This window comes from Dendropsophus ebraccatus, chromosome 3, assembly GCF_027789765.1.
Source record: "Dendropsophus ebraccatus isolate aDenEbr1 chromosome 3, aDenEbr1.pat, whole genome shotgun sequence".
Lineage (NCBI taxonomy): Eukaryota > Metazoa > Chordata > Amphibia > Anura > Hylidae > Dendropsophus > Dendropsophus ebraccatus.
The window spans coordinates 72,194,688-72,214,094 of record NC_091456.1 but is presented as its reverse complement, the minus strand read 5'-3'; the positions used below and the strand labels follow the sequence as shown (position 1 = coordinate 72,214,094).

The 19,407-nt window shown below is 41.7% G+C and overlaps 1 protein-coding gene across 3 annotated transcripts in view; it reads right to left on the bottom strand.

Annotated features, from left to right (window-relative positions):
• Positions 1 to 302: 302 nt before the first annotated feature.
• Positions 303 to 19,407, bottom strand: part of C9orf72 (C9orf72-SMCR8 complex subunit) — a 28,104-nt gene continuing 8,999 nt past the window's right edge. For 2 of the 3 annotated variants that reach the window (XM_069961983.1, XM_069961982.1), the window contains 9 exons: positions 18,740 to 19,209; positions 16,927 to 17,022; positions 14,059 to 14,123; positions 11,608 to 11,680; positions 8,924 to 9,040; positions 7,695 to 7,930; positions 4,992 to 5,049; positions 3,671 to 3,780; positions 303 to 805 (listed from right to left, as the gene is read on the bottom strand). In XM_069961983.1, the coding sequence (XP_069818084.1) occupies positions 619 to 805; positions 3,671 to 3,780; positions 4,992 to 5,049; positions 7,695 to 7,930; positions 8,924 to 9,040; positions 11,608 to 11,680; positions 14,059 to 14,123; positions 16,927 to 17,022; positions 18,740 to 19,183 (1,386 nt within the window). In that variant the 5' untranslated portion in view covers positions 19,184 to 19,209 and the 3' untranslated portion in view covers positions 303 to 618. Of the gene's footprint in view, positions 806 to 3,670; positions 3,781 to 4,991; positions 5,050 to 7,694; positions 7,931 to 8,923; positions 9,041 to 11,607; positions 11,681 to 13,002; positions 13,778 to 14,058; positions 14,124 to 16,926; positions 17,023 to 18,739; positions 19,210 to 19,407 lie in introns of those variants that run through there. The other variant, XM_069961984.1, reaches the window with a different exon arrangement.

Here is a 19,407-nt window from a genome sequence, read left to right as displayed (position 1 = left end):
CTCATTTACAAAGTTACTCAACTTTCATGTAGTTTAACTGAGGAATCGAGTTCAGAAGCAAAGCTTTCTTTGAAAATATTTTTGTCAGAAGTGTCTTAACACTGAAAACGTCTGCGGCTTCCTTTATACATATGACAGAAGTGTATGTGCCGTGTTTGACGGTGATATGGCATTTCACAGCATGGACACTCTTATATGAAGTCTCAGTATAGTTTGTACATTCCTTCAATAACTTTGAAAGGAATATTGAGTTCTAGGCTCAATATCTACTAATAACGTGGCTCATTGACTATTAAAAAGTATAGGTTTAAGAAGACATTTAATGAAATCACCAAAAACCAACAAGGTTTAAGTATACAGGATAATGGGAAGAGAGTTGGGTACCAGCGGAAGAAAACACACACACGTCACAATATACACACAGTAAATTAGGTTATTTAACCATGAACACAAAGCAATGTGCTTGTAAGGCAGACATGAGGTGTACTTCAAAGTGCAACTTAAAAATAGACATCATAACTTGCTACTGCCCCAGATTTCCCAGCAATCCCTAGAAATGGTGAGCGAGTGCATCCACATGAAAGCTTTCGACAGTTCCAGGAGCTCGGTGATCCACGGTTAAAAAGTCATTAGCACGTCCCGCTCTTGTACACTGGTGTGAAAAGGTTTCCCAAAAATAAACGAGTGAAGGCCTGGTTTGATCTTTTCAGCTAAAGCCATAACAATGTTTAGATCGCCCTCTGCTGTCAGATCCAGATCTGTCTTCAGGTTACGCAGGGACTTGAAGACTTTCTTACCCTTTTGTCTGTATATAAATAAATAAATAAAATATACACTGCAATGATCAGCAGAATGATGTCATGACCTTAATGTGACTTATTTGTGAATGCAAACAGGTCACATCTACACTGACATCAATATTCATTTAAAGTGCCTAATAACCTGTCAGGTAAATGTAAATATATTCTTACACTTTTCTTAAGACTTCTCGAACACTTTGGAAGTGTCAGAAGTGTTTCTAAAATGGGATCTTCAAAGTTGCTGCAGATCTGCAGGCAGATTTTGTTAACAACCTGAGCCTTGACCAAAGTGAACTTCTATATTAAATTCCAGTGAATCTTTTCTCTAGTATTCCATCACAGATCTCTGACCGAGGTTACGTGCACACTATGAAATCCCAGCATATCACCCGCCGCGGATTAAGCAGCTCGCTCACACTGGTGGATGCGCACATCTCCACTGGTCCCATAGGCTTTATTCTATGGTTTGCCAGATTCCGCTGTCCGCCCGCAGAATGAACTCCCTCTTTCTTCGGGCAGAGGAATCTGGCAAACCATTGAATGAAGCCTATGGGACCAGCGGAGATGCGCGCATCCACCAGTGCGAGCAAGCTGCGAAATCTGCGGCAGATGATAGGCCGGGATTTCATAGTGTGCACATACCCTTAGGGAGAGATTTATCTGACAGATTTTTGGAGCCAAAGCCAGGAACAAACCATGAACAGAGAACAGGCCATAAAGGAAAGACCGAGATTTCTTCTCTTTTCAAACCCATCCCTGGCTTCAAAAATCTGTCAGATAAATTTCTGTAAATGCACTATTACTCCCTGTGGGTATGTTCACACTAAGTAAATCAGGCAGAATTCCGTGGCGGAACTGTCTGCCGCAGAATCCATCCTGCCTCAATGTGCCGTAGCCAGTCTATGGGAGAGCTTGCGCCTCTGCTGCCGCCAAACTAGGCTAAAAAAAAATTGACATGTCACTTATTTGAGCGGAGAGCGAAGGAAGCGGAGGAATTCCGCCTGATTTACTCAGTGTGAACATACCCTTAAGTAGTGCAAACTATTCTATGGGTTTGACCACACATGCATGTATACGAGATCCACAATTTTCGTTATGGACGCACTGTGGGTACCTTAAAGGCATGCTGCAGATTCATAGCAGAATGTATACATGCAGATTTCGAATACACTCCAGGGAATAACAGTTCTAAGTATTCCTCACTGTTGGCAAAGATCTAGAGATACATTTGCCTAAAGTGTTGTCAATTACAGAATAGCTTTATATGTATGCCAACATGTGCCAGTAGTGGCATAGCAAATAATAACACTACTGCATCAGAATAGAACTGCTACATATAGAGGGTTCTGATGTCTTTATTTTATATTAAGTATCTCCAATTATAAAACACCTTTAGCTTGTTTGTTCTCATTGGTGGGTATCCCATCTACCCCTATTTAGTAGATGGGCACATTATATTAATCTCTGTCCCAGGTCCACATCCTACCATAAGGGCACAGCGTTCTGCACTGTGCCACAAACCCTTTGTTTTAGCACAATCTCAGTGGCATGTAACAGGTTTTCTTCAACAGGAGATACACTTTAAAGAGGGAGCTCTAGGAAGTATTCCTAAAACAGCTTTCAATGAAAACATATTTAACAGTATTGCACACAAAGGATGTGCTTTTTTTTAAACTGGCTTTTATTCATATAATGGCAATGCTGAGCAAACAAGATTATATGATATTGTTATAATAGCTTTATGGTAGAGTGAAAAACGAGTGTACCCTAAAGAGCTAGACTAAATGTAGACATATTGGTGGAAATCGTTTTCACTGGCATATTAGTATATGCATTAGAATTCTTAAAGGGGATATCCAGAGAGCAAGAAAGGTCCTGCTTTTTCTGCTCTTCAGCACTTCACTTCCTCCCTCTGCCCGTCTGTGCTGATACTTCCCCAAATGAGGGGGTGGTGGGGGGCATGTTTTGGACACAATGTCACACACAATGTCTAAAGGCTGCCTGATGTTACTGATATGACTGACACCAGGCAGCTACTGATCACTGCCTGCAACATGCACCCTCCACCCTCTCGTCTGCAAAGTGAAGCACTGGAGAGCAGAAAAGACAGGAATGCACTTTTTATTAATCCTGGTTAAAGGAAAATTAACAGCCGGTTAGAAAACCTGCTTTATGTTCCCATAAGGTAATTTTCTTACCTTCATCCTAAATCTTCACTTTATTCAATATGCAAGTTAGGTGTTTTGGTGCACAACTCTGGCGCTCTGCAGTGATCAGCCCTGGAGTCACTACAGAGCGCTGCCTCAATAATTATGAGGGATGGATGGGTGCACATAGGGTGGTAGTCTTGCCCAAGTTCACCAAGTCCCCTAATTTGCATACTGAATAAAGATTTTCCAAAAATGCTGAGGATGAAGGTAGGATATTTGCCTTAATCTACAGTGTTATCAGCCTTATTGGAAGATAACAGCAGGTTTTAGTTTTCTAACCTGCTGCTAGTTTTCCTCAAAAAAAAAAAAATAAAAAAATCTTAGAAGGCAAATTTAGGATACACCACTTGGGAAACCCAACACATTTCGATCGTAGAGGTTAGTCATTGGGCCTAATACACAGATATACACATTTGTCAAGCAGTCTTACCATAGGAATGCTCCTTAGCAACCAATCACAGCTTTCATTTTTCCAGGGTTCAAATATTTGACATCTGATTTGTGACTGGTTGGCATGGGCAACAGAGAACATTCTTAAACATTCTTACTGTAAGACTGCTTCATAAATCTCCCCCAATGTCTTCCGGACTGACCCCAGGCCCACCTTACTATAACTCTACATTGCTGCAGAAACTGTGTTTTCACAATAGTTGAACTTACGTGTCATCTTCAATGTATTTTATTAGTGTCAGAGCCTTCCTATGAAGTATGAGCATAAACTGTGCCAAAAATGTGCTTCTCAGTGAAAGGTTAGGTTTCAGCTGAAATACCTACAAGAAGAGGTGAAGTATAAATAATCTCTTCTTATGATCACAATATTAGAGAAGATATAAATCATTCTACTACAGAGGGGCCAGTTTTAGGCAAAGTGTGGCCCTGGAAACCATTAAAGGAGTACTCCATCAAATATTTTTTCTTTCAGATCAACTGGTTTCAGAAAGAGATAGATATTATATATATATATGTGTGTGTATATATATATATATATATTATATATATATATATTATATATAATTTACTTCTTTTTAAAATCTTGTCTTCCAGTACTTATTAGCTGCTGTGTGTCCTGCAGGAAGTGGTGTATTGTTTCCAGCCTGACATAGTGCTCGCTGCTGCCACTTCTGTCCATGACAGGAACTGTCCAGAGCAGTAACAAATCTCCATAGAAAACCTCCTACACTGAACATTTCCTGACATGCACAGATGTGGCATCAGAAAGCACTGTGTCAGACTGTAAATAATACACTACTTCCTGCAGAACATACATCAGCTGGTAGGTACTGGAAGATTTTCCCTACTAGCTATATCATGCAACAAATTTACTTTTTTTTTTACTAGATAGGTGCAGAGGAAAATAACAGTCCATATATCTCACTACTATGGAGCACTTAGCAGCAGCAAGGCTCACTCCTAAATGCAGCAGGCTGCTGCCTCCAACCCACTATGGAAGCTGCAGGGCCCCCCGGAGGATAGGGGCCTAGGGCAAATGCCAAATTTGCCTAATAATAAAGCAAGTTTTCATGTAACAAAATACTTCTGCATTGCAATGCATTATGCCTCTCAGTGCTACAACAACATGACCTTACGGGGGTCTCTACATGGTACACCTGGAATCGATTGCCAATACCTAAGGGGTTATCTATGATATGGGAATTTATGGTGATGAAGCAATTCAGTTTTACATCCTAAAGACCTGGTGTAATTGATGCTTAGGTGTTATGAGAAAAAGATAATAATAAATGCTAACTTTTGTGATGCTTAGAACAAAGATGTCTAAGTTTAAAGTCTGTCTCCCTCCCTTTTCTTGTATACAGCATTTCCAGGCAGTGTCTGTGGGGGCATTTCAGTATTGGTCCACATAAAGAGGGTTACATAAGGGTTAAGATGAACAAAAATGCATCAACTGAAATGAGTAGCATAGCCACACTGAATAAAACCAATCCGTCTGCATTTTTAATATTTCCCAATGTGCATACACTACCTGTTCTAGAAAGTTGTTGACAAATGTGTCTCTGTGCAGAATATCCTGGAAAATATTCCTAGAACAAAAAAATGCACAAAAAAGTGAATGCGACATGAATGATCTCTCTTTGGACAATTTTCCTTATAATTATGATAATGTACAGCTATCAGCCAGTCAGTCATCCACTGAGAAATCCCATAGAAAATGTACACCAATAAAAGCTTGGAAAATGTGAGTGTTTTTACTGAAGATACATAAATGACAGACGTGGTGAGCTGTAGGCTTCGCCACCTTCCTGGCCGCTTGTCTCCTCCATTACACCACACAGCCATTGATTACTATCAGTCAGATTCTGGGACATTGACAACCACACAAGAACATGATCTAGGGTCTCATCATAAGATGTACTTACTGTCATTCCAGATGCCAATATGAACTATAATATCTACTCTACACAGACAGTTTGTAGTTGGCCATGTATTTTCTATGTATACATTACCTTGACACATTATTTGTATTATATCACAGACACATTGAGAAAGGTCTTTCTGTGATTTATGGATCTTCAATAAACCAATCACATTTTTGCAAGGACTCATATGTACTTGGTATACATTTTTCACTAGAGAATTTATTAGTGGATGACTTAGTGGCTATACTGAATATGTTCCACTACCACACTATATACAGAGTGCCAACCTACCAATACTATAATGTGGAGAGATTACACATACCATTTAAAGCGACTCTGTACCCACAATCTGATCCCCCCCCCCAAACCGCTTGTATCTTCAGATAGCTGCTTTTAATCCAAGATCTCGGCTACGGTCCGTTTGGCAGGTGATCCAGTTATTGTCCTAAAAAAACATCTTTCAAACTGGCAGCCTCGTGCCCAGAAGGTGTGGCCTAGATTGTGTATGCATTAGGTTGGCAAAACCTCTCCGTCACTCCTCCCCACCCTCATCATCATTAGGAATGCTCCAGGCAGATTGTCTCCTATTCGTCAGCTGTGTGAATACTGAACATGGGCTGGATCGTTAAGCACCTGTGCAATGTTCGGCATGTAGAAAATGTTCCAGTGGCATTCCTAATGATGAAGAGGGTGGGGAGGAGGGACGGAGGCAAAGTTAGGGCACAGATACTTCTGTTTGGCACAGGGCTGCAAGTTTAAAAATTGTTTTTTAGGAGAATAACTGCATCACCTGCCGAACGGACCCCAGGACAGATCTTGAATTAAAAGCAGCTATCCGAAGGCACAAGTGGTTTAAGGGGGTCAGATTGTGGGTACAGAGTCGCTTTACGCCAGTGTGTTATTGCACACATCTTCATAAAAATCACCAAAAGTGGAAAGGCCAATATAAAACTGTGCTCTGCCTCCCTGTGCAATAGAAAAATAAATGAGCCCATAAATCGCCACTGTATTGTCCTGCATTGTGGTCCCAGTTGAGTCCTTGCTTGCTTCTGAAGATGTCCTTCTTTCAGTCCAGCCAATCAGAGGGCTAAATGGGGTAGCGCAATGTAATCACACATTTTTATATTTACCTGGAGAATCCCATAAAGTGTGAGATTAGAGAAAGTTACAGTTTGTAAAATACACATTTTTTTGTGTTTTTCTTAACGTGTATGCCTAAAAATGCTCCCCATATATCGACGTAACCAGGGATTGTGATAGAAGTCCGAAACAGGCATCAATTACCTATAGACTAAAATGGGGTTTATTAACAGCATACATTGTAAGCTTTTTCATGATGTTCAGTTAAAAGGATGCTATTATAGCCTTATAATGCATCTCTATAAAGTCTGATTTTATCAATGTATGTACCCCCAGAATTGTAAAGTGCTGCACAATGTTAGAATAATAATCACCAACATCCAATAGAACCTGTGCTCTCAAATCTACTTAAACAAAGGCCATGCAATTGGGCCAGTATACACAGATGTGTTCAAAATATATTCTCTAATATTTACTATCCAGGCTGTTTTTCACACAGGATGAATAAATGTAGCACCCGCTTGAACCTGCTCTAACACAGGCTGAATGGTGGCCTCAGCTGTAAAAACCAAACCAGCTCTAGTTGTGATCCAACCCGAGCTAGACCTTTTAGGACATATCAAATACATCATTGGTTACTGGTGTACCCGCCTGCAAGGACATAGGAGATAGGTAGGTCCTAAGTAGACAAATGATTAAAGTAATACCATTTCACAGGCATGTCCTCACATTATGTCCAGCTAGGAAATAGCCACAGCTTTATTTTTCTCCTAGGCTTAATTTTATGAAAGGATCTTTTGCATTTAAGTCAAACAAAAAAAAACAGAAGTGCGCTAAATTCATTTAACCCTCTCGGCGGTGAGGTGGAAAAGAGTCTGCTTTACTACAAAGGAAATAGATGTTCTACGGAGATAATGAAATTACCATTTCACCAGACACCTGCTTACTGCTAGCAGCCCTGCTGTACCCATCCATTCATCTGCTAAACTAAGCAGCTAACTGCACTCTCCAGCTCTTTATTAATACTATTTTCCATCAATATTTGCAAAGACTTTCAAATGAGCTTTTATGCACTTAAGATGTCACTCAACTAATGCATTTTACACATCAGGGAAAGCCAAAGTCTTTTGACAAGACACGTCTGCACAGCGGGAACTCCATCTATTAGCAGAAAAGCTGAAAGAAGAAAACTGTTAATATAAACTGACTGTAACACTGGCTTCACTTACAAGTTAGGGGTGAAGCTTTCATCTGTGTGGATGACTGAATCTCCTGCCATTTCTTCGTCAGAAGTGGCCTTCCATAAAGCCGCCAGTTCTGCCCTCATGTACCGTCGCTGATTGTAGGTATGTTCATGGCAGGGAGGCATCTGTTTTACCGTGTTGACATCAACATCAATATGTGTAGCAGGGTATGGAGCATACATCACCTGGCGGAATGGCAGCACAAAGCTTCCAGTTGCATCCTGAAATCAAAAATGTACCACTTATAATATTCTGTTTACAACTAGAAATAATGTGCTTGTACTACAATACACTAAAATGGAGCACAGCTGTCATTGAGTTTGACCAATGGCCTGTCACTGCCCTGTTAATATACTGAGTATAGCTTATAGCAGTATTGATTTGTGTTGTGGCCGGTGTCCTTTTCATATTTAGTATGTTTTTTGCATTGTAATGAGCTATGGGACAGTACAGGGTTCAATATCAGAAGTTGCTGAAATGCATTAGGAATCTGCAGTGACTAAGATACATTTGATTTCTCCTATAGCACAATCTCTACCACAAGAATTAAAAAACAAATTATAAAAAACACTTAATATATGGTGATCAGAAAATTATGCCAATGATAATCTTCAATCTGATACAAGAGGAAACATTTACATTATATAAGATTAGAAAAATGTGCCTTTTTTCTTCAACAAACTGTGGCTGGTATTGCAGCTACGCCCAATTTAAAAGGAATCTGTCAGTACCTGGACCCGACCTGAGGTAGTAGATGGTAGTTTACTACTGAGCATGTTACCTTTGGCTATATTGTCCGTGGAGGCAATGCTGTGCAAGCCCAACTCTCCTACTGTAATGAAAAGTCACTTCTCCCCTCTTCTGTATGAATATTCGGTGCTGGACAGCATCTTCCAGATCTACGCAAGCGCTGCTGATGTCAATGATGGCAGCGAATGCAGAAGGCACATGCATGGACCAGGAAGGTGGTGTGTGAGTGCAGGAGGCCAGGCAGCACAGAATATTTACAGAGAAGGAGAAAACAGTGTTGAGGCATGCCCAGCAGGAGCACTACACACAACTCCTCTGACTCTAGAAGAACGGATATAGTGTGGTCAACAACGATATTACCAGCCGCTCAAAAGATCAAACCAGCGGACGAGTTCACTCATTGGGTGATCTCTGGCACTTAGACACGGGCAGATTTTTGGGTGAATGAGTTTTTATAGACTGACCTTAAGCAGCCCTTGGACGAACAAACCAGATTCATATTTGAATGATGACTCAGATCTACACAGTCGGGAGCATTTACGCTCTGCGGGAGAAAGAAAGAGGCACAGCGTCCTCACCATCTGTACCAATTGAAAAAAAGAAAAGATAATATGTTTAGTAGAGCAACACATTCACAGTACTTTATATTGGATTATCAAATTACCCCAATTATAAAGGTTGCGACTGCTGTTCCAATGTAGTTGTTACTCATACGCTAAGCCAGCTTCTCCTGACCCCGATCCACTCCTAACATCAGGTCTGCCATATGTCGTAAGGCTACTCTGGCACTAAACTGCATTGCAGGAAGAATATAACATGAATAGGACTGAAAGGTTTTAGTGGAGGTAGGGGGATTATAGAAGAGCAATTGCTTTTCAATACATTTTTTGTAGCATGAAAGACTTCATGTTGTTTAGACAGTGTGAGTGCATTAGTTATAGTCGTAGTATATGTGAATAGACGGATAAAGGGCAGGTTGATCGTACATACAAAGCAGACTCCAGATGGGATAGCAACAGCTTCATACTTTAGGCTACATTGTTTGGAGGATATAATGCATGATATTATGGTATAAATGACATGTATAACTGTCTTTATATTCACCATGGGAAAGATTTAAAAAGTAGCTGTAAGTTCATTTCAATCAGGTTAGACAACTGCATCTGTCTACTAGGAAATAACAAGAACCCTTGAAGCTGCCAGTTGGAGAGACTCTTTCTCACAACTACCGAGCAATTCATTCACATTTAAATACTGTATACTGCTATAACTGGGACCTTTAATTCTCAGATGGGTAGTGCAGGTTTTATTTTTAAATGGCTGGTACTGCTAACAATATACCATCATAAGTGTTTGATCTTTCTTAGATCTGGCACAAAAGCTGGAGGGGAGGGGAAAAAGAACAACTAAAGAATGACTTTAGTCGGTGGTGCTGGCGGTGTAAGTCAGTATCACCACTACTCAGCTAATATAAGAAAATTAGGGGACTGGACCAGACTACACAGCCAGACTGGTTAGATTACATCAGCACTGTGCTGCAGCATCTTGTCCTCATCCCAGAAACCTAACAAAAGTACATTAGTCTTTTAGATTAGGCTGGGTTTACATTTATCCCGCAGCGTTTCCTTCCGGCCCAGTAGCAAATAGCATATTGAAACGAATCTGTGCGTCTAGCGCTTCAAATGGGACGCTAGATCACCGGACAGGCCAGGCGGCAGCGTTCTGCTGTCCGGCCTTGATAGTGAACAAAAAAGAAAAGGATATAACTGATGCATTTTTGTCCTCAGTTTTCATCAAAAGGAGGATGTTGAACCGCCTGATAGATGTAAACCCAGCCTTACTAGAGAGGAGCGAATCTAAAACCAGAGTGTGCAGTATTTGCTTACTGGTAGCTGAAGACGTTAGATGCAGCCCTAAGGCTGCCTGCCTGGAAAATAGGGATACAGCCATAGGCTGGGTTCACACTACGTATATTGCAACCAAAACCAGGAGTGGATTGAAAACACAGAAAGGATCTGTTCACACAATGTTGAAATTGAGTGGATGGCCGCCATTTAATGGCAAATATTTGCTGTTATTTTAAAACAACGGCTGTTGTATTGAAATAATGGCCGTTATTTACTGTTATATGGCGGCCATCCACTCAATTTCAACATTGTGTGGACAGAGCCTGTGTTTTTAATCCACTCCTGGTTTTGGTTGCAATATGAGGACAACAATACTGACTGAAATATACGTAGTGTGAACCCAGCCATAGTCTGTATCCCTGTTTTCCAGGACTCCCTTGGGCTGAATCCAACTTCATCTACCAGTATTCAAATGCAGCATCAAGTGCTCAAGGTTCACTCACGTTTATGTATTACCCATTTATGAAACATTATCTATATTTGAACCTATACCTCCCTGAAGATCTTTTATTTGACTGTCTCTTCTTGTAGGCGTGTTAGTTAAATGAGGTCTCAAGAGTTTTTTTTTTTTTTTTTTAAATGATGGCCTATCTATAGGATTGGCTATTGTTATTGAAAGTGTGTGTGTGTGTGTGTGTGTGTAGGAATCAGCTGATTAAAAAAGCCTCAGCGCTCATGCAAGTGTTCAGTCACGTTCTACTAAGCAATAATCTGTCACTTAACTGAGAAGAAAAAAAAAAAGAAGCTGACTTCTAGAACCTTGCTCAAAAAGGGGGTGTAGATAGCACAACTCCTTAGCCATCAGTCGCCTGCTATTCATTTCGGTGTTCCAGCATTTATGAGACATTTCTACAATAACATAAATGAACATAAGAGACATTTCACTTGTCTAGAGAAAAAGCAGTCTGTGAAACCAGACTTAAGCAGGAGTGATCCTGTAGAAACTTCACAAAGCACTTGGGAATTACAAATTACTCAGTGTTGCCCGTTTTCAGGATCTGCGCTCACAATCTTGTTTGCACAGGGAGGCTGAGAACCCATCAGAATCTAATATACTGCTGACAGACAACTAATATAGTATCCAGGCTCAGCAATTCTCTGATATGAAACTGAGCTCTATCTAGTGTAACATGTTCCTCTGTGATACTGAACGCCATTAAAATGTCTGGAAGAACTTTGTCTGACTGAACCCAGCAGCATACCTGGCTGCTGTAAGTAAAGTAGCTGACTGAGTCCATTACCTTATTTACTTTCTCTGCACTGCTGCCCACCACCACCGAACAGCCACATGTCTGCAGATGGGAGCTTATAGCACTGTCAATGAAAGAACACAACAGATGTTTGATGAGTATTTAACAGTGCAGTAACATTTCTTCAAACTTATTTATAGTACTCATGTGCACAAGTCATCTGTAAATAACTACACTTTTGGGCAATGCATTTAACACCAGACTATTCCACGTTCCTTTACTTACAGCAGAAACACCTTAAACACCTAAATGACGTCTAATGTTTTGTAATTTTTTTAAAAAGAAGTACTAAATACCCCAAAAAAGTGCAAAAATAAGACTATGATCTGTAATGAAATCCTAAAAAGGAAAACACACACATTATATTTTAGCTTTGGCAGCAATAAGAGGAAGAAGTTATAGCAAGGTCAGCTGGGACTGGTATCAAAACGGAACACAAGACCAAAGCTAAATGCATAGAGCAGCAGTACCAAACAAGTCTGCTTGATGTAGTACACAGGTGCCACACTCTTTAGCTTTAGTGTTCAGGCATGATGGGAGTTGTAGTTTTGCAGCAGCTGGTGGGCCTGAGTTTCACACCCCTGACCTATTATCCCCACTATGATGTCTATAGGTGGGCAGATCAGAACTATTTTTATGGACAATACTGTGGCAGCTTTACTATTGGAGGGCAACAGATTTCTCCAAAAAACAGTCACAATTTATTGTATTATTTAAGGGCCTTTTGCACAGGCTGATAACGAAGTATGAGCTGTGACTGGCCAGAAAAGTAAGGGAAAGGAAGTCCTGTATTTGTGCTGCTGGCAAACTGCCTAGCATTAGTCCTGCCCCAGAAATGGAGGGAATGAGAAATAGCAGTGTATAATGGATGGGACTCTCAGAGGCTCAATAACAGCTGTTAGAGGAAAAAACTAAACTTTTGAAACATTTACTCTTAGTAATTAAAAAAAAACCGTTTGCACCTTATAACTTAGCTTTTAAAGGGAACCTGTCACCCCCGTACCGGGGTGACAGGCTCCCGACCCCCCGTTAGAGACCCCTATACTTACCTCATCCCGCCGGGTCCCGCTTCTGGATTCGGTCGGGTCCCGGAGATCTCAGCCGCTGCAGCCCGGCGCGCGCGCTGAGAGATGAGTCCAACACCCATAGAGAATGACAGGAGAGTCCAGCGCTCCGTCATTCTCTATGAGCGTTGGACTCATCTGTCAGCGCGCGCGCCGGGCTGCAGCGGCTGAGATCTCCGGGACCCGACCGAATCCAGAAGCGGGACCCGGCGGGATGAGGTAAGTATAGGGGTCTCTAACGGGGGGTCGGGAGCCTGTCACCCCGGCACGGGGGGTGACAGGTTCCCTTTAAAGATTGTAGTTTCTGAAAATAAGTTAAGCTGTGACAGGAACTTTTCAAGCACCATTGGCCATGTTGAACAAGCCTTCTGATTATACAGACGGCCATTAAGAAACCTACAGGAGCTTAAAGCATGCCAGAGAGAATGTCAGGATAAACAAGAGAGATGGAAGAGGATACGGGCTCTGAGCAGGTTTATCAACTTTCTTAGTGCTAAAAACTGTTCACTCAGTACAGGATTACTGTGCCAGAAGCCACCATACCTAATAAATGGCACTGATCTCTATAAAGGCAGCTTGTAGAATACAATTGTACAGAACTGCTTGGAATCAGTAACAAAGTTAGAGCGGTCGCCTTGATAAAGTGCTTGAGGACAGGAGCCATAACCCTAATAGACTTCTCACCACTGGCAACAATAAAGAATCCCACTGGACATCCCGCTGGTTGGTTACTGAAGTAACATTTTAGCACTGATCTTAGCTAAGGAGATAAAGGGCACAATGTTTTCTTACCTTTATCAAGCAGTCACTATGGTACAATTAGTAGTAAGAAACCTGAGGGAAGGTAGGGAAAGCGGCGGGGAGCCTTCCATAGAAGATTGAGACACATGCTTTTCTAAACTACAGTACAATGCTAGGAAAATACATACACTTTCCTTGAGCTTTATTGATGTAGAAGCTTTATCTACATGGCTTCTCCTACCAGTTGTTGCACAGCAGTTAGATTCTACATCATGACAACACCTACTGTGCTCATTCAGTCATAGTACACTAGAATGTGACACCTCCTGTTCTGCGGCACAATGACAATCCAGGAACTATTGATTAAAAAGCAAAAGAAAGGCACCGAATATTACCATTTATACCGCAAAAAAATGAAAACAGACATTTTGCATGAAAGAATATAATCGCTTTCTGCTCCAAGGAAGAAACTAAAGCAAACAAGAGGCGCGGGGTGATTAGGCAAATAAGATCACAGAGAGGTGTTAATGCGTACACACATCTACAGGAAAACCATGCCTGTTTGCAGTCCCTACAGAGCAAATTCACAAGGGAAGCTAAGAAAATGCTAGAATATCTTACATATGCTATTACATACTTGCTAAGGAAACCTTCGTGGCAGCTGTCTCCGATATCGTCATCATTAAGAACGGTAGTGGCAATCTGGAAAACAAAATTAAGCATTAGGTCACCGTATGGTGGTCTATAACCGGATTTTTACTAAAGACAGACTGTGGACACTAGGGGATGCTGGAAACTGACCAGTATAAGACGACCATAGAAACCAGTCTACAGGATTCACTCACCTCCACTAAATCTAAGCAAGGGTTTTCATTTTCGTACAATCAAAAAAAAAAAAATCCAAATCTCAGAAAAAGTCTGAAAGTTTTGGGGCAGATTTATCAGTTTTTTTTTGCCCATATGAATTAATCTCAGCTAAAATTGCTTTATTAAAATAGAAGAGGAGGTCTGTTTGGTCGCTATAGGCAAGTCAGCTTTTGTCTCAAACAGCTCGGATAAATCTGCCCCCTACCCATTGTGGTTTTTTAGGCTCAAAATGAGTCTCCAACTACTGTGGCCCAGATTTACTAAACAAGAAACACCATCTGACATGACTTGTGCCACATTTATTGTAGGTCTTAGGCACTTTTAAAGCATTGGTAAAGATGGGTCTGCAAAAGGATTGGGACCTTGGTAAAGGGGTGTGACTTCTGATAAAAGGGATTACATGCAACAAAAATGTACCAAATTTTCATTTGAAACTAAATTTATTGGTCTAAATGTAGATTAGACATGCAAGATTTATCAGTCAGTCTAATGGACTTTAATAAATCATCCACATTTTAAGACTGTCCATGTAAGTTTATACTGTCTAAGGGGACATTCACGCATTGCATGAATACGGTCCATGCACAGACGCAGTGCTACAGACCGGAATCATGGAGAGCCCAGCACTGTGTATGATTAAAGGGGTAGTGCGGCAGTAAAAAATTATTCACAGAACAACACACATTACAAAGTTATACAACTTTGTAATGTATGTTATGTCTGTGTCCCACCACCCCCACCCGTGTACCCGGAAGTGTAGTGCTTTATACATACCTGATCAGTGCCGACACGCGTCTGCCATCTTGTGCCAAACGTCATCTTCGGCCGGCCCGAACACCTCCGATCTTCCCGACTGCCGGCCGCGTCATCAGCTGCTCAGCCGCGATTGGCTGAGCATAACTGTGCTCGGCCAATCGCGGCTAAGCGCCTGATGACGCGGCCGCGTCATCAGCCGCCGAGCTGCGATTGGCCGAGCACAGTTATGCTCAGCCGATCGCGGCTCAGCAGCTGATGACGCGGCCGGCACTCGGGAAGATCGAAGGTGTTCGGGCCGGCCGGCTGGCCGAAGATGACGTTTGGCACAAGATGGCGAACGCGTGTCGGCACGGATCAGGTATGTATAATGCACTACACTTCCGGGTACACGGGTGGTGGGACACGGGGAAGGGGGCCATTCACAGACATAACATACATTACAAAGTTGTATAACTTTGTAATGTGTGTTATTCTGTGAATAATTTTTTACCGCCGCACTACCCCTTTAATAACAGTAACAGCTTAATGCTCATGCTACAGTTCTCACACATCTGCGTGGCTGTAATCATGGAGCGGGTGAATGCCCCCCCCCCCCCCCCCCCTTGACAGTTTTGGTAAATCTGGGCCAATGTGACACACAACCCAACACTGTTTAAACACTGCTCTTTTTTAGTTTTAGGGTACGTTCACATTTACCGGATCCACAGCGTATTTTCTGCTGCGGATCCGCAGCAGATTTAATTTAAATAACTGAACACAGCATCAAATCTGCACCATCAAATCTGCTGCGGATCTGCTGCGGATCCTGTAGGTGTGAACGCACCCTCAGTGTGAATTTACATGCAGCAGCAAGCATTGCATACATTTCTGCAACTGTCTTATTCATTTGAAACATTCTAATACACATAAATGTATTTTCAGTTGCAGAAATTTCCATCTATGTGCTCTTCTGCCAAGTACTGATGACAAATCCAGAGATCGCTTTTAGGCAGATTTAGTTTGTAAAGAAAAAAATAAATAACATATATATTCCAAATATACTTGTGGATTGCAGACAGTAGTCTCTAGCAATAAGAGCACAGTGTGGCACAGCAACAGGCATCTGGTGCTATAAACACTGGCACTTAGAGCTGTTAGCACACCAGGATTGACCTTCTATCCCTACAGATCTTGATGCAATATCTCAGACCCTGTATAATAAATACATGCTAAGTGCTGCACTCTTCTGCATCATGTCACCCGTCTTTTCAGGTTTCTAAGTAGAGGTTTTAAGAAAACAGACAACACACTTATGTTCATACACAGTTTTTTGGGCCATAAATGGTCCCAAGAAAATGACTCAGCTGATTTCAGTGGGAAGGTGACTAAGTTCTCTACTAAGCTTTATTGTTATGTTACTAGAGAGACTGACTGTACAGCAATGTAGATACCCAAGCGACTCAATTATTTCAAGGAAATAACACATAAGATAAGGGTAGACTAGTGATGACTCCTTTGTGGACGGGACACCAGAAAAACCTGCATTGCAGCCCTAAGTGCAGTGTTCTCCATCCAACTGATGGAAATCACGTGAGGCTATTGGCCCTCTTGCATATGTCTCCACAGCGGTTGTATCAATGTGGCTTTTACTTCTACACGTTTTATAGTCACCTGCTTTAGCTGATTCTATCTTATACGATGATCATTCTCAAGAGTAAGGAGTGCTTTTTTAAGCCTATTTTCTGCATCAAGGCAGACAAAGCAGAGGGCAGCAAAGAGCTACATTCTCCTCGGCTTCCTAAGGAATGACAAATGTGCGAGGTGACACCAGAATACATTAATCACAGAGCTGACAGATGGATTTGGAGTCTTTCTCCTCAAGCAGCTGGGTTTAAAGGCTTACATCTATTTCTTCAGGAACGCCGTGCGACTTCATAGATGACAGCAGCTCCATAATAGGGATAACTTCTCCAGTCAACATGGAAATGATGCTCTGGCCCTGTACAAAGAGAGCAAAATAGTTGGGAAGTGACACAAGGTTACAAACACAGAATAGAATATGAATGAGAGTCAAAAAGGCAGATGTTTCATGTACAAGAATGAAACAACACATGCTGAATATTTCTACATTACAATAGTCATATACTGCAGAGTCAAAACAGTCAGTATATGCCTTGCAAGCCTTAGTATGGCACCCATAGCGGTGTATAAGACATTACCATATCCTTGCAATTCCCGAGCTTTTTTTATGTTATATCCATTTAAAACCTGACAAAAAAGAAAGACTATTATATCAATTCCATCACATGACATGGTACCAAGATACGAGTGGCCATGGTTCGGAGGATCTGTAGTGACTATGGGAACACTTCTACTAGTCATTGTTTAACAGAATGTAACGGTTCTAACAAGAGATTAGAGGGGTATTCCACGCAAACATAACTTCTGATATGTTGCTGACCATGGTGAGACTAACAATTCCTTCTATACTTATTATCTATTCAGTCTCCTTCCCCCAGTTCTCAGGTTCTGCTTTCTGCTGAGAAAATAAAAATCTGTGTGTGAGCCCTTTCTCTGTCTCCCCCTCCTCCCCCCTCCCTTCTGAGACAACTGATGTAAACAAGTCCCTGCAACAGTGTAGCTTCTTTGTAACGGTGGGAAGGTTCATCACAGTGAGTTTATTGGCAACTTTGACCTCAGAATAACCCTCCCAGCATCATTTAAGGGAGCTTGCCACCCCAGCACCTGGGGCAGAGCCTATCTGGTTCCCGCCATCTGCGACTGTTTCGTAACATGCAAATAGGGCCGTTCCATGCACTGAAGGTGGTCCGGGTGTCTGCAGTCAACCAGTGTCCCCATCCCTTTATGACGCGCCTCCTTCAAAATCAAGGCTACATCACCCAGGGAAGGGGATATCTGTGTACTTGGGGTGCAGGCCTGCCTCCACTGCATAGAGTGGCCTTATTTGCTTATCACATAACCGGCGCAGATGGAGGGAACTTTACTGTACTGCAACAAGCCATACACTCGTATGATCAGCACATGACCAGGACATGAAAAAAATTACAAAAACAAAAAATTGGTAAAACCTTAGCTGAGCTCTGAACCTATAACTGCTGTGATTGGCAGGTCAAGTGCTAGCAGACTCAAAGTAAGTGCATGAGTGCACATACAGCTAAAACAGCGTTCTCTGAGGACAGACAGACAAAGCCAATCACATTCAATGGTGCACAGTGATCAGCTAAGTGATCAGTAAGGGTCTCAGTATCCAGACGGCCACCTATCAAAAATGTGTTAGGTCACTATGACATGTTAGTATTTTTTTTTAATCCCTTTCCACCCTGCCACTGCTTGCAGGTCCGGCTGAATTATACACCTGTCAAATAGATTGTTGCTTTAACTTCATAAATCAAAAGCAGATATACTAAACTTATGACGTACAGAACAAGCAGTGGGAAAGAGGCACCATTTACCGCCTACCCAAGAACAGTTATTAAAAAGAAAAGAAACAAGAAAAAAAAAAAAACTTTCCAATTTTCCAAGCCTGAAATGGATTCAAATGGGAGGAAAAATATAAAGGGAGGATTTTACTTCTCTGTTGAATCCACTTCTGGTTTTGGCACAAAAACTGCTGGCAGCTCTACATAAAACTGCCATGTGAAAAACCAGGCTAATACAGCTAATATGGCCACATAACATGCAATAGATAGACTTACTTTGTGCATCCATATGCGTCCCTTTCGGATGATGTGTGTAAGTCGGGCCACGCAGACCCTGTGTAGAGGCAAGTAGAAGCCCAGTTCGCTTTGCGGCAAAATGATAGAGAGGCCATAAGTGCTCCGATCACCATTCCAGTTTCCATCAAATATAAGAGACACAATGATAACTCCTTTTTCTGCAAGTACAAAGAATTTCACATCAATGGCGCCACTTTCTGCATTCCTCAGAATCTCGCCATTTAATGTGTGATTTGCCAGGAACGTAATCTCTCCATCACTCAGCACTACTTCATCGGTCTTTGGGGCCCAGATATGTCTCACTCGAGGTCCCAAAATGTTGTCCCAATAAGCAAAGGTAGCAGCTAAAAGTGGTGAGTAACCATCGATAGCGATCAGAGTCTTGGCTACGGCTGGAGAAGGTGGGGGACAAAGAGCTGCCATCTCTCATTTCACTGGAGAACCTTCACCTGAGGAAAGAAACAACAATTCGTATTTATTTTTCCATTCTCTATGAGCGTTATTCTTCCATAAACGCCTGGAACCTGTGCAGGCACCAGAGATTTCTCAGAGATAGGGGGCACATATTTTCAAGTAGTATTCGGTACTATTAGGACATATTAAAGTGTCCAGGCGATTTTAAGAAACTTTGTAATTGGGGTTATTAG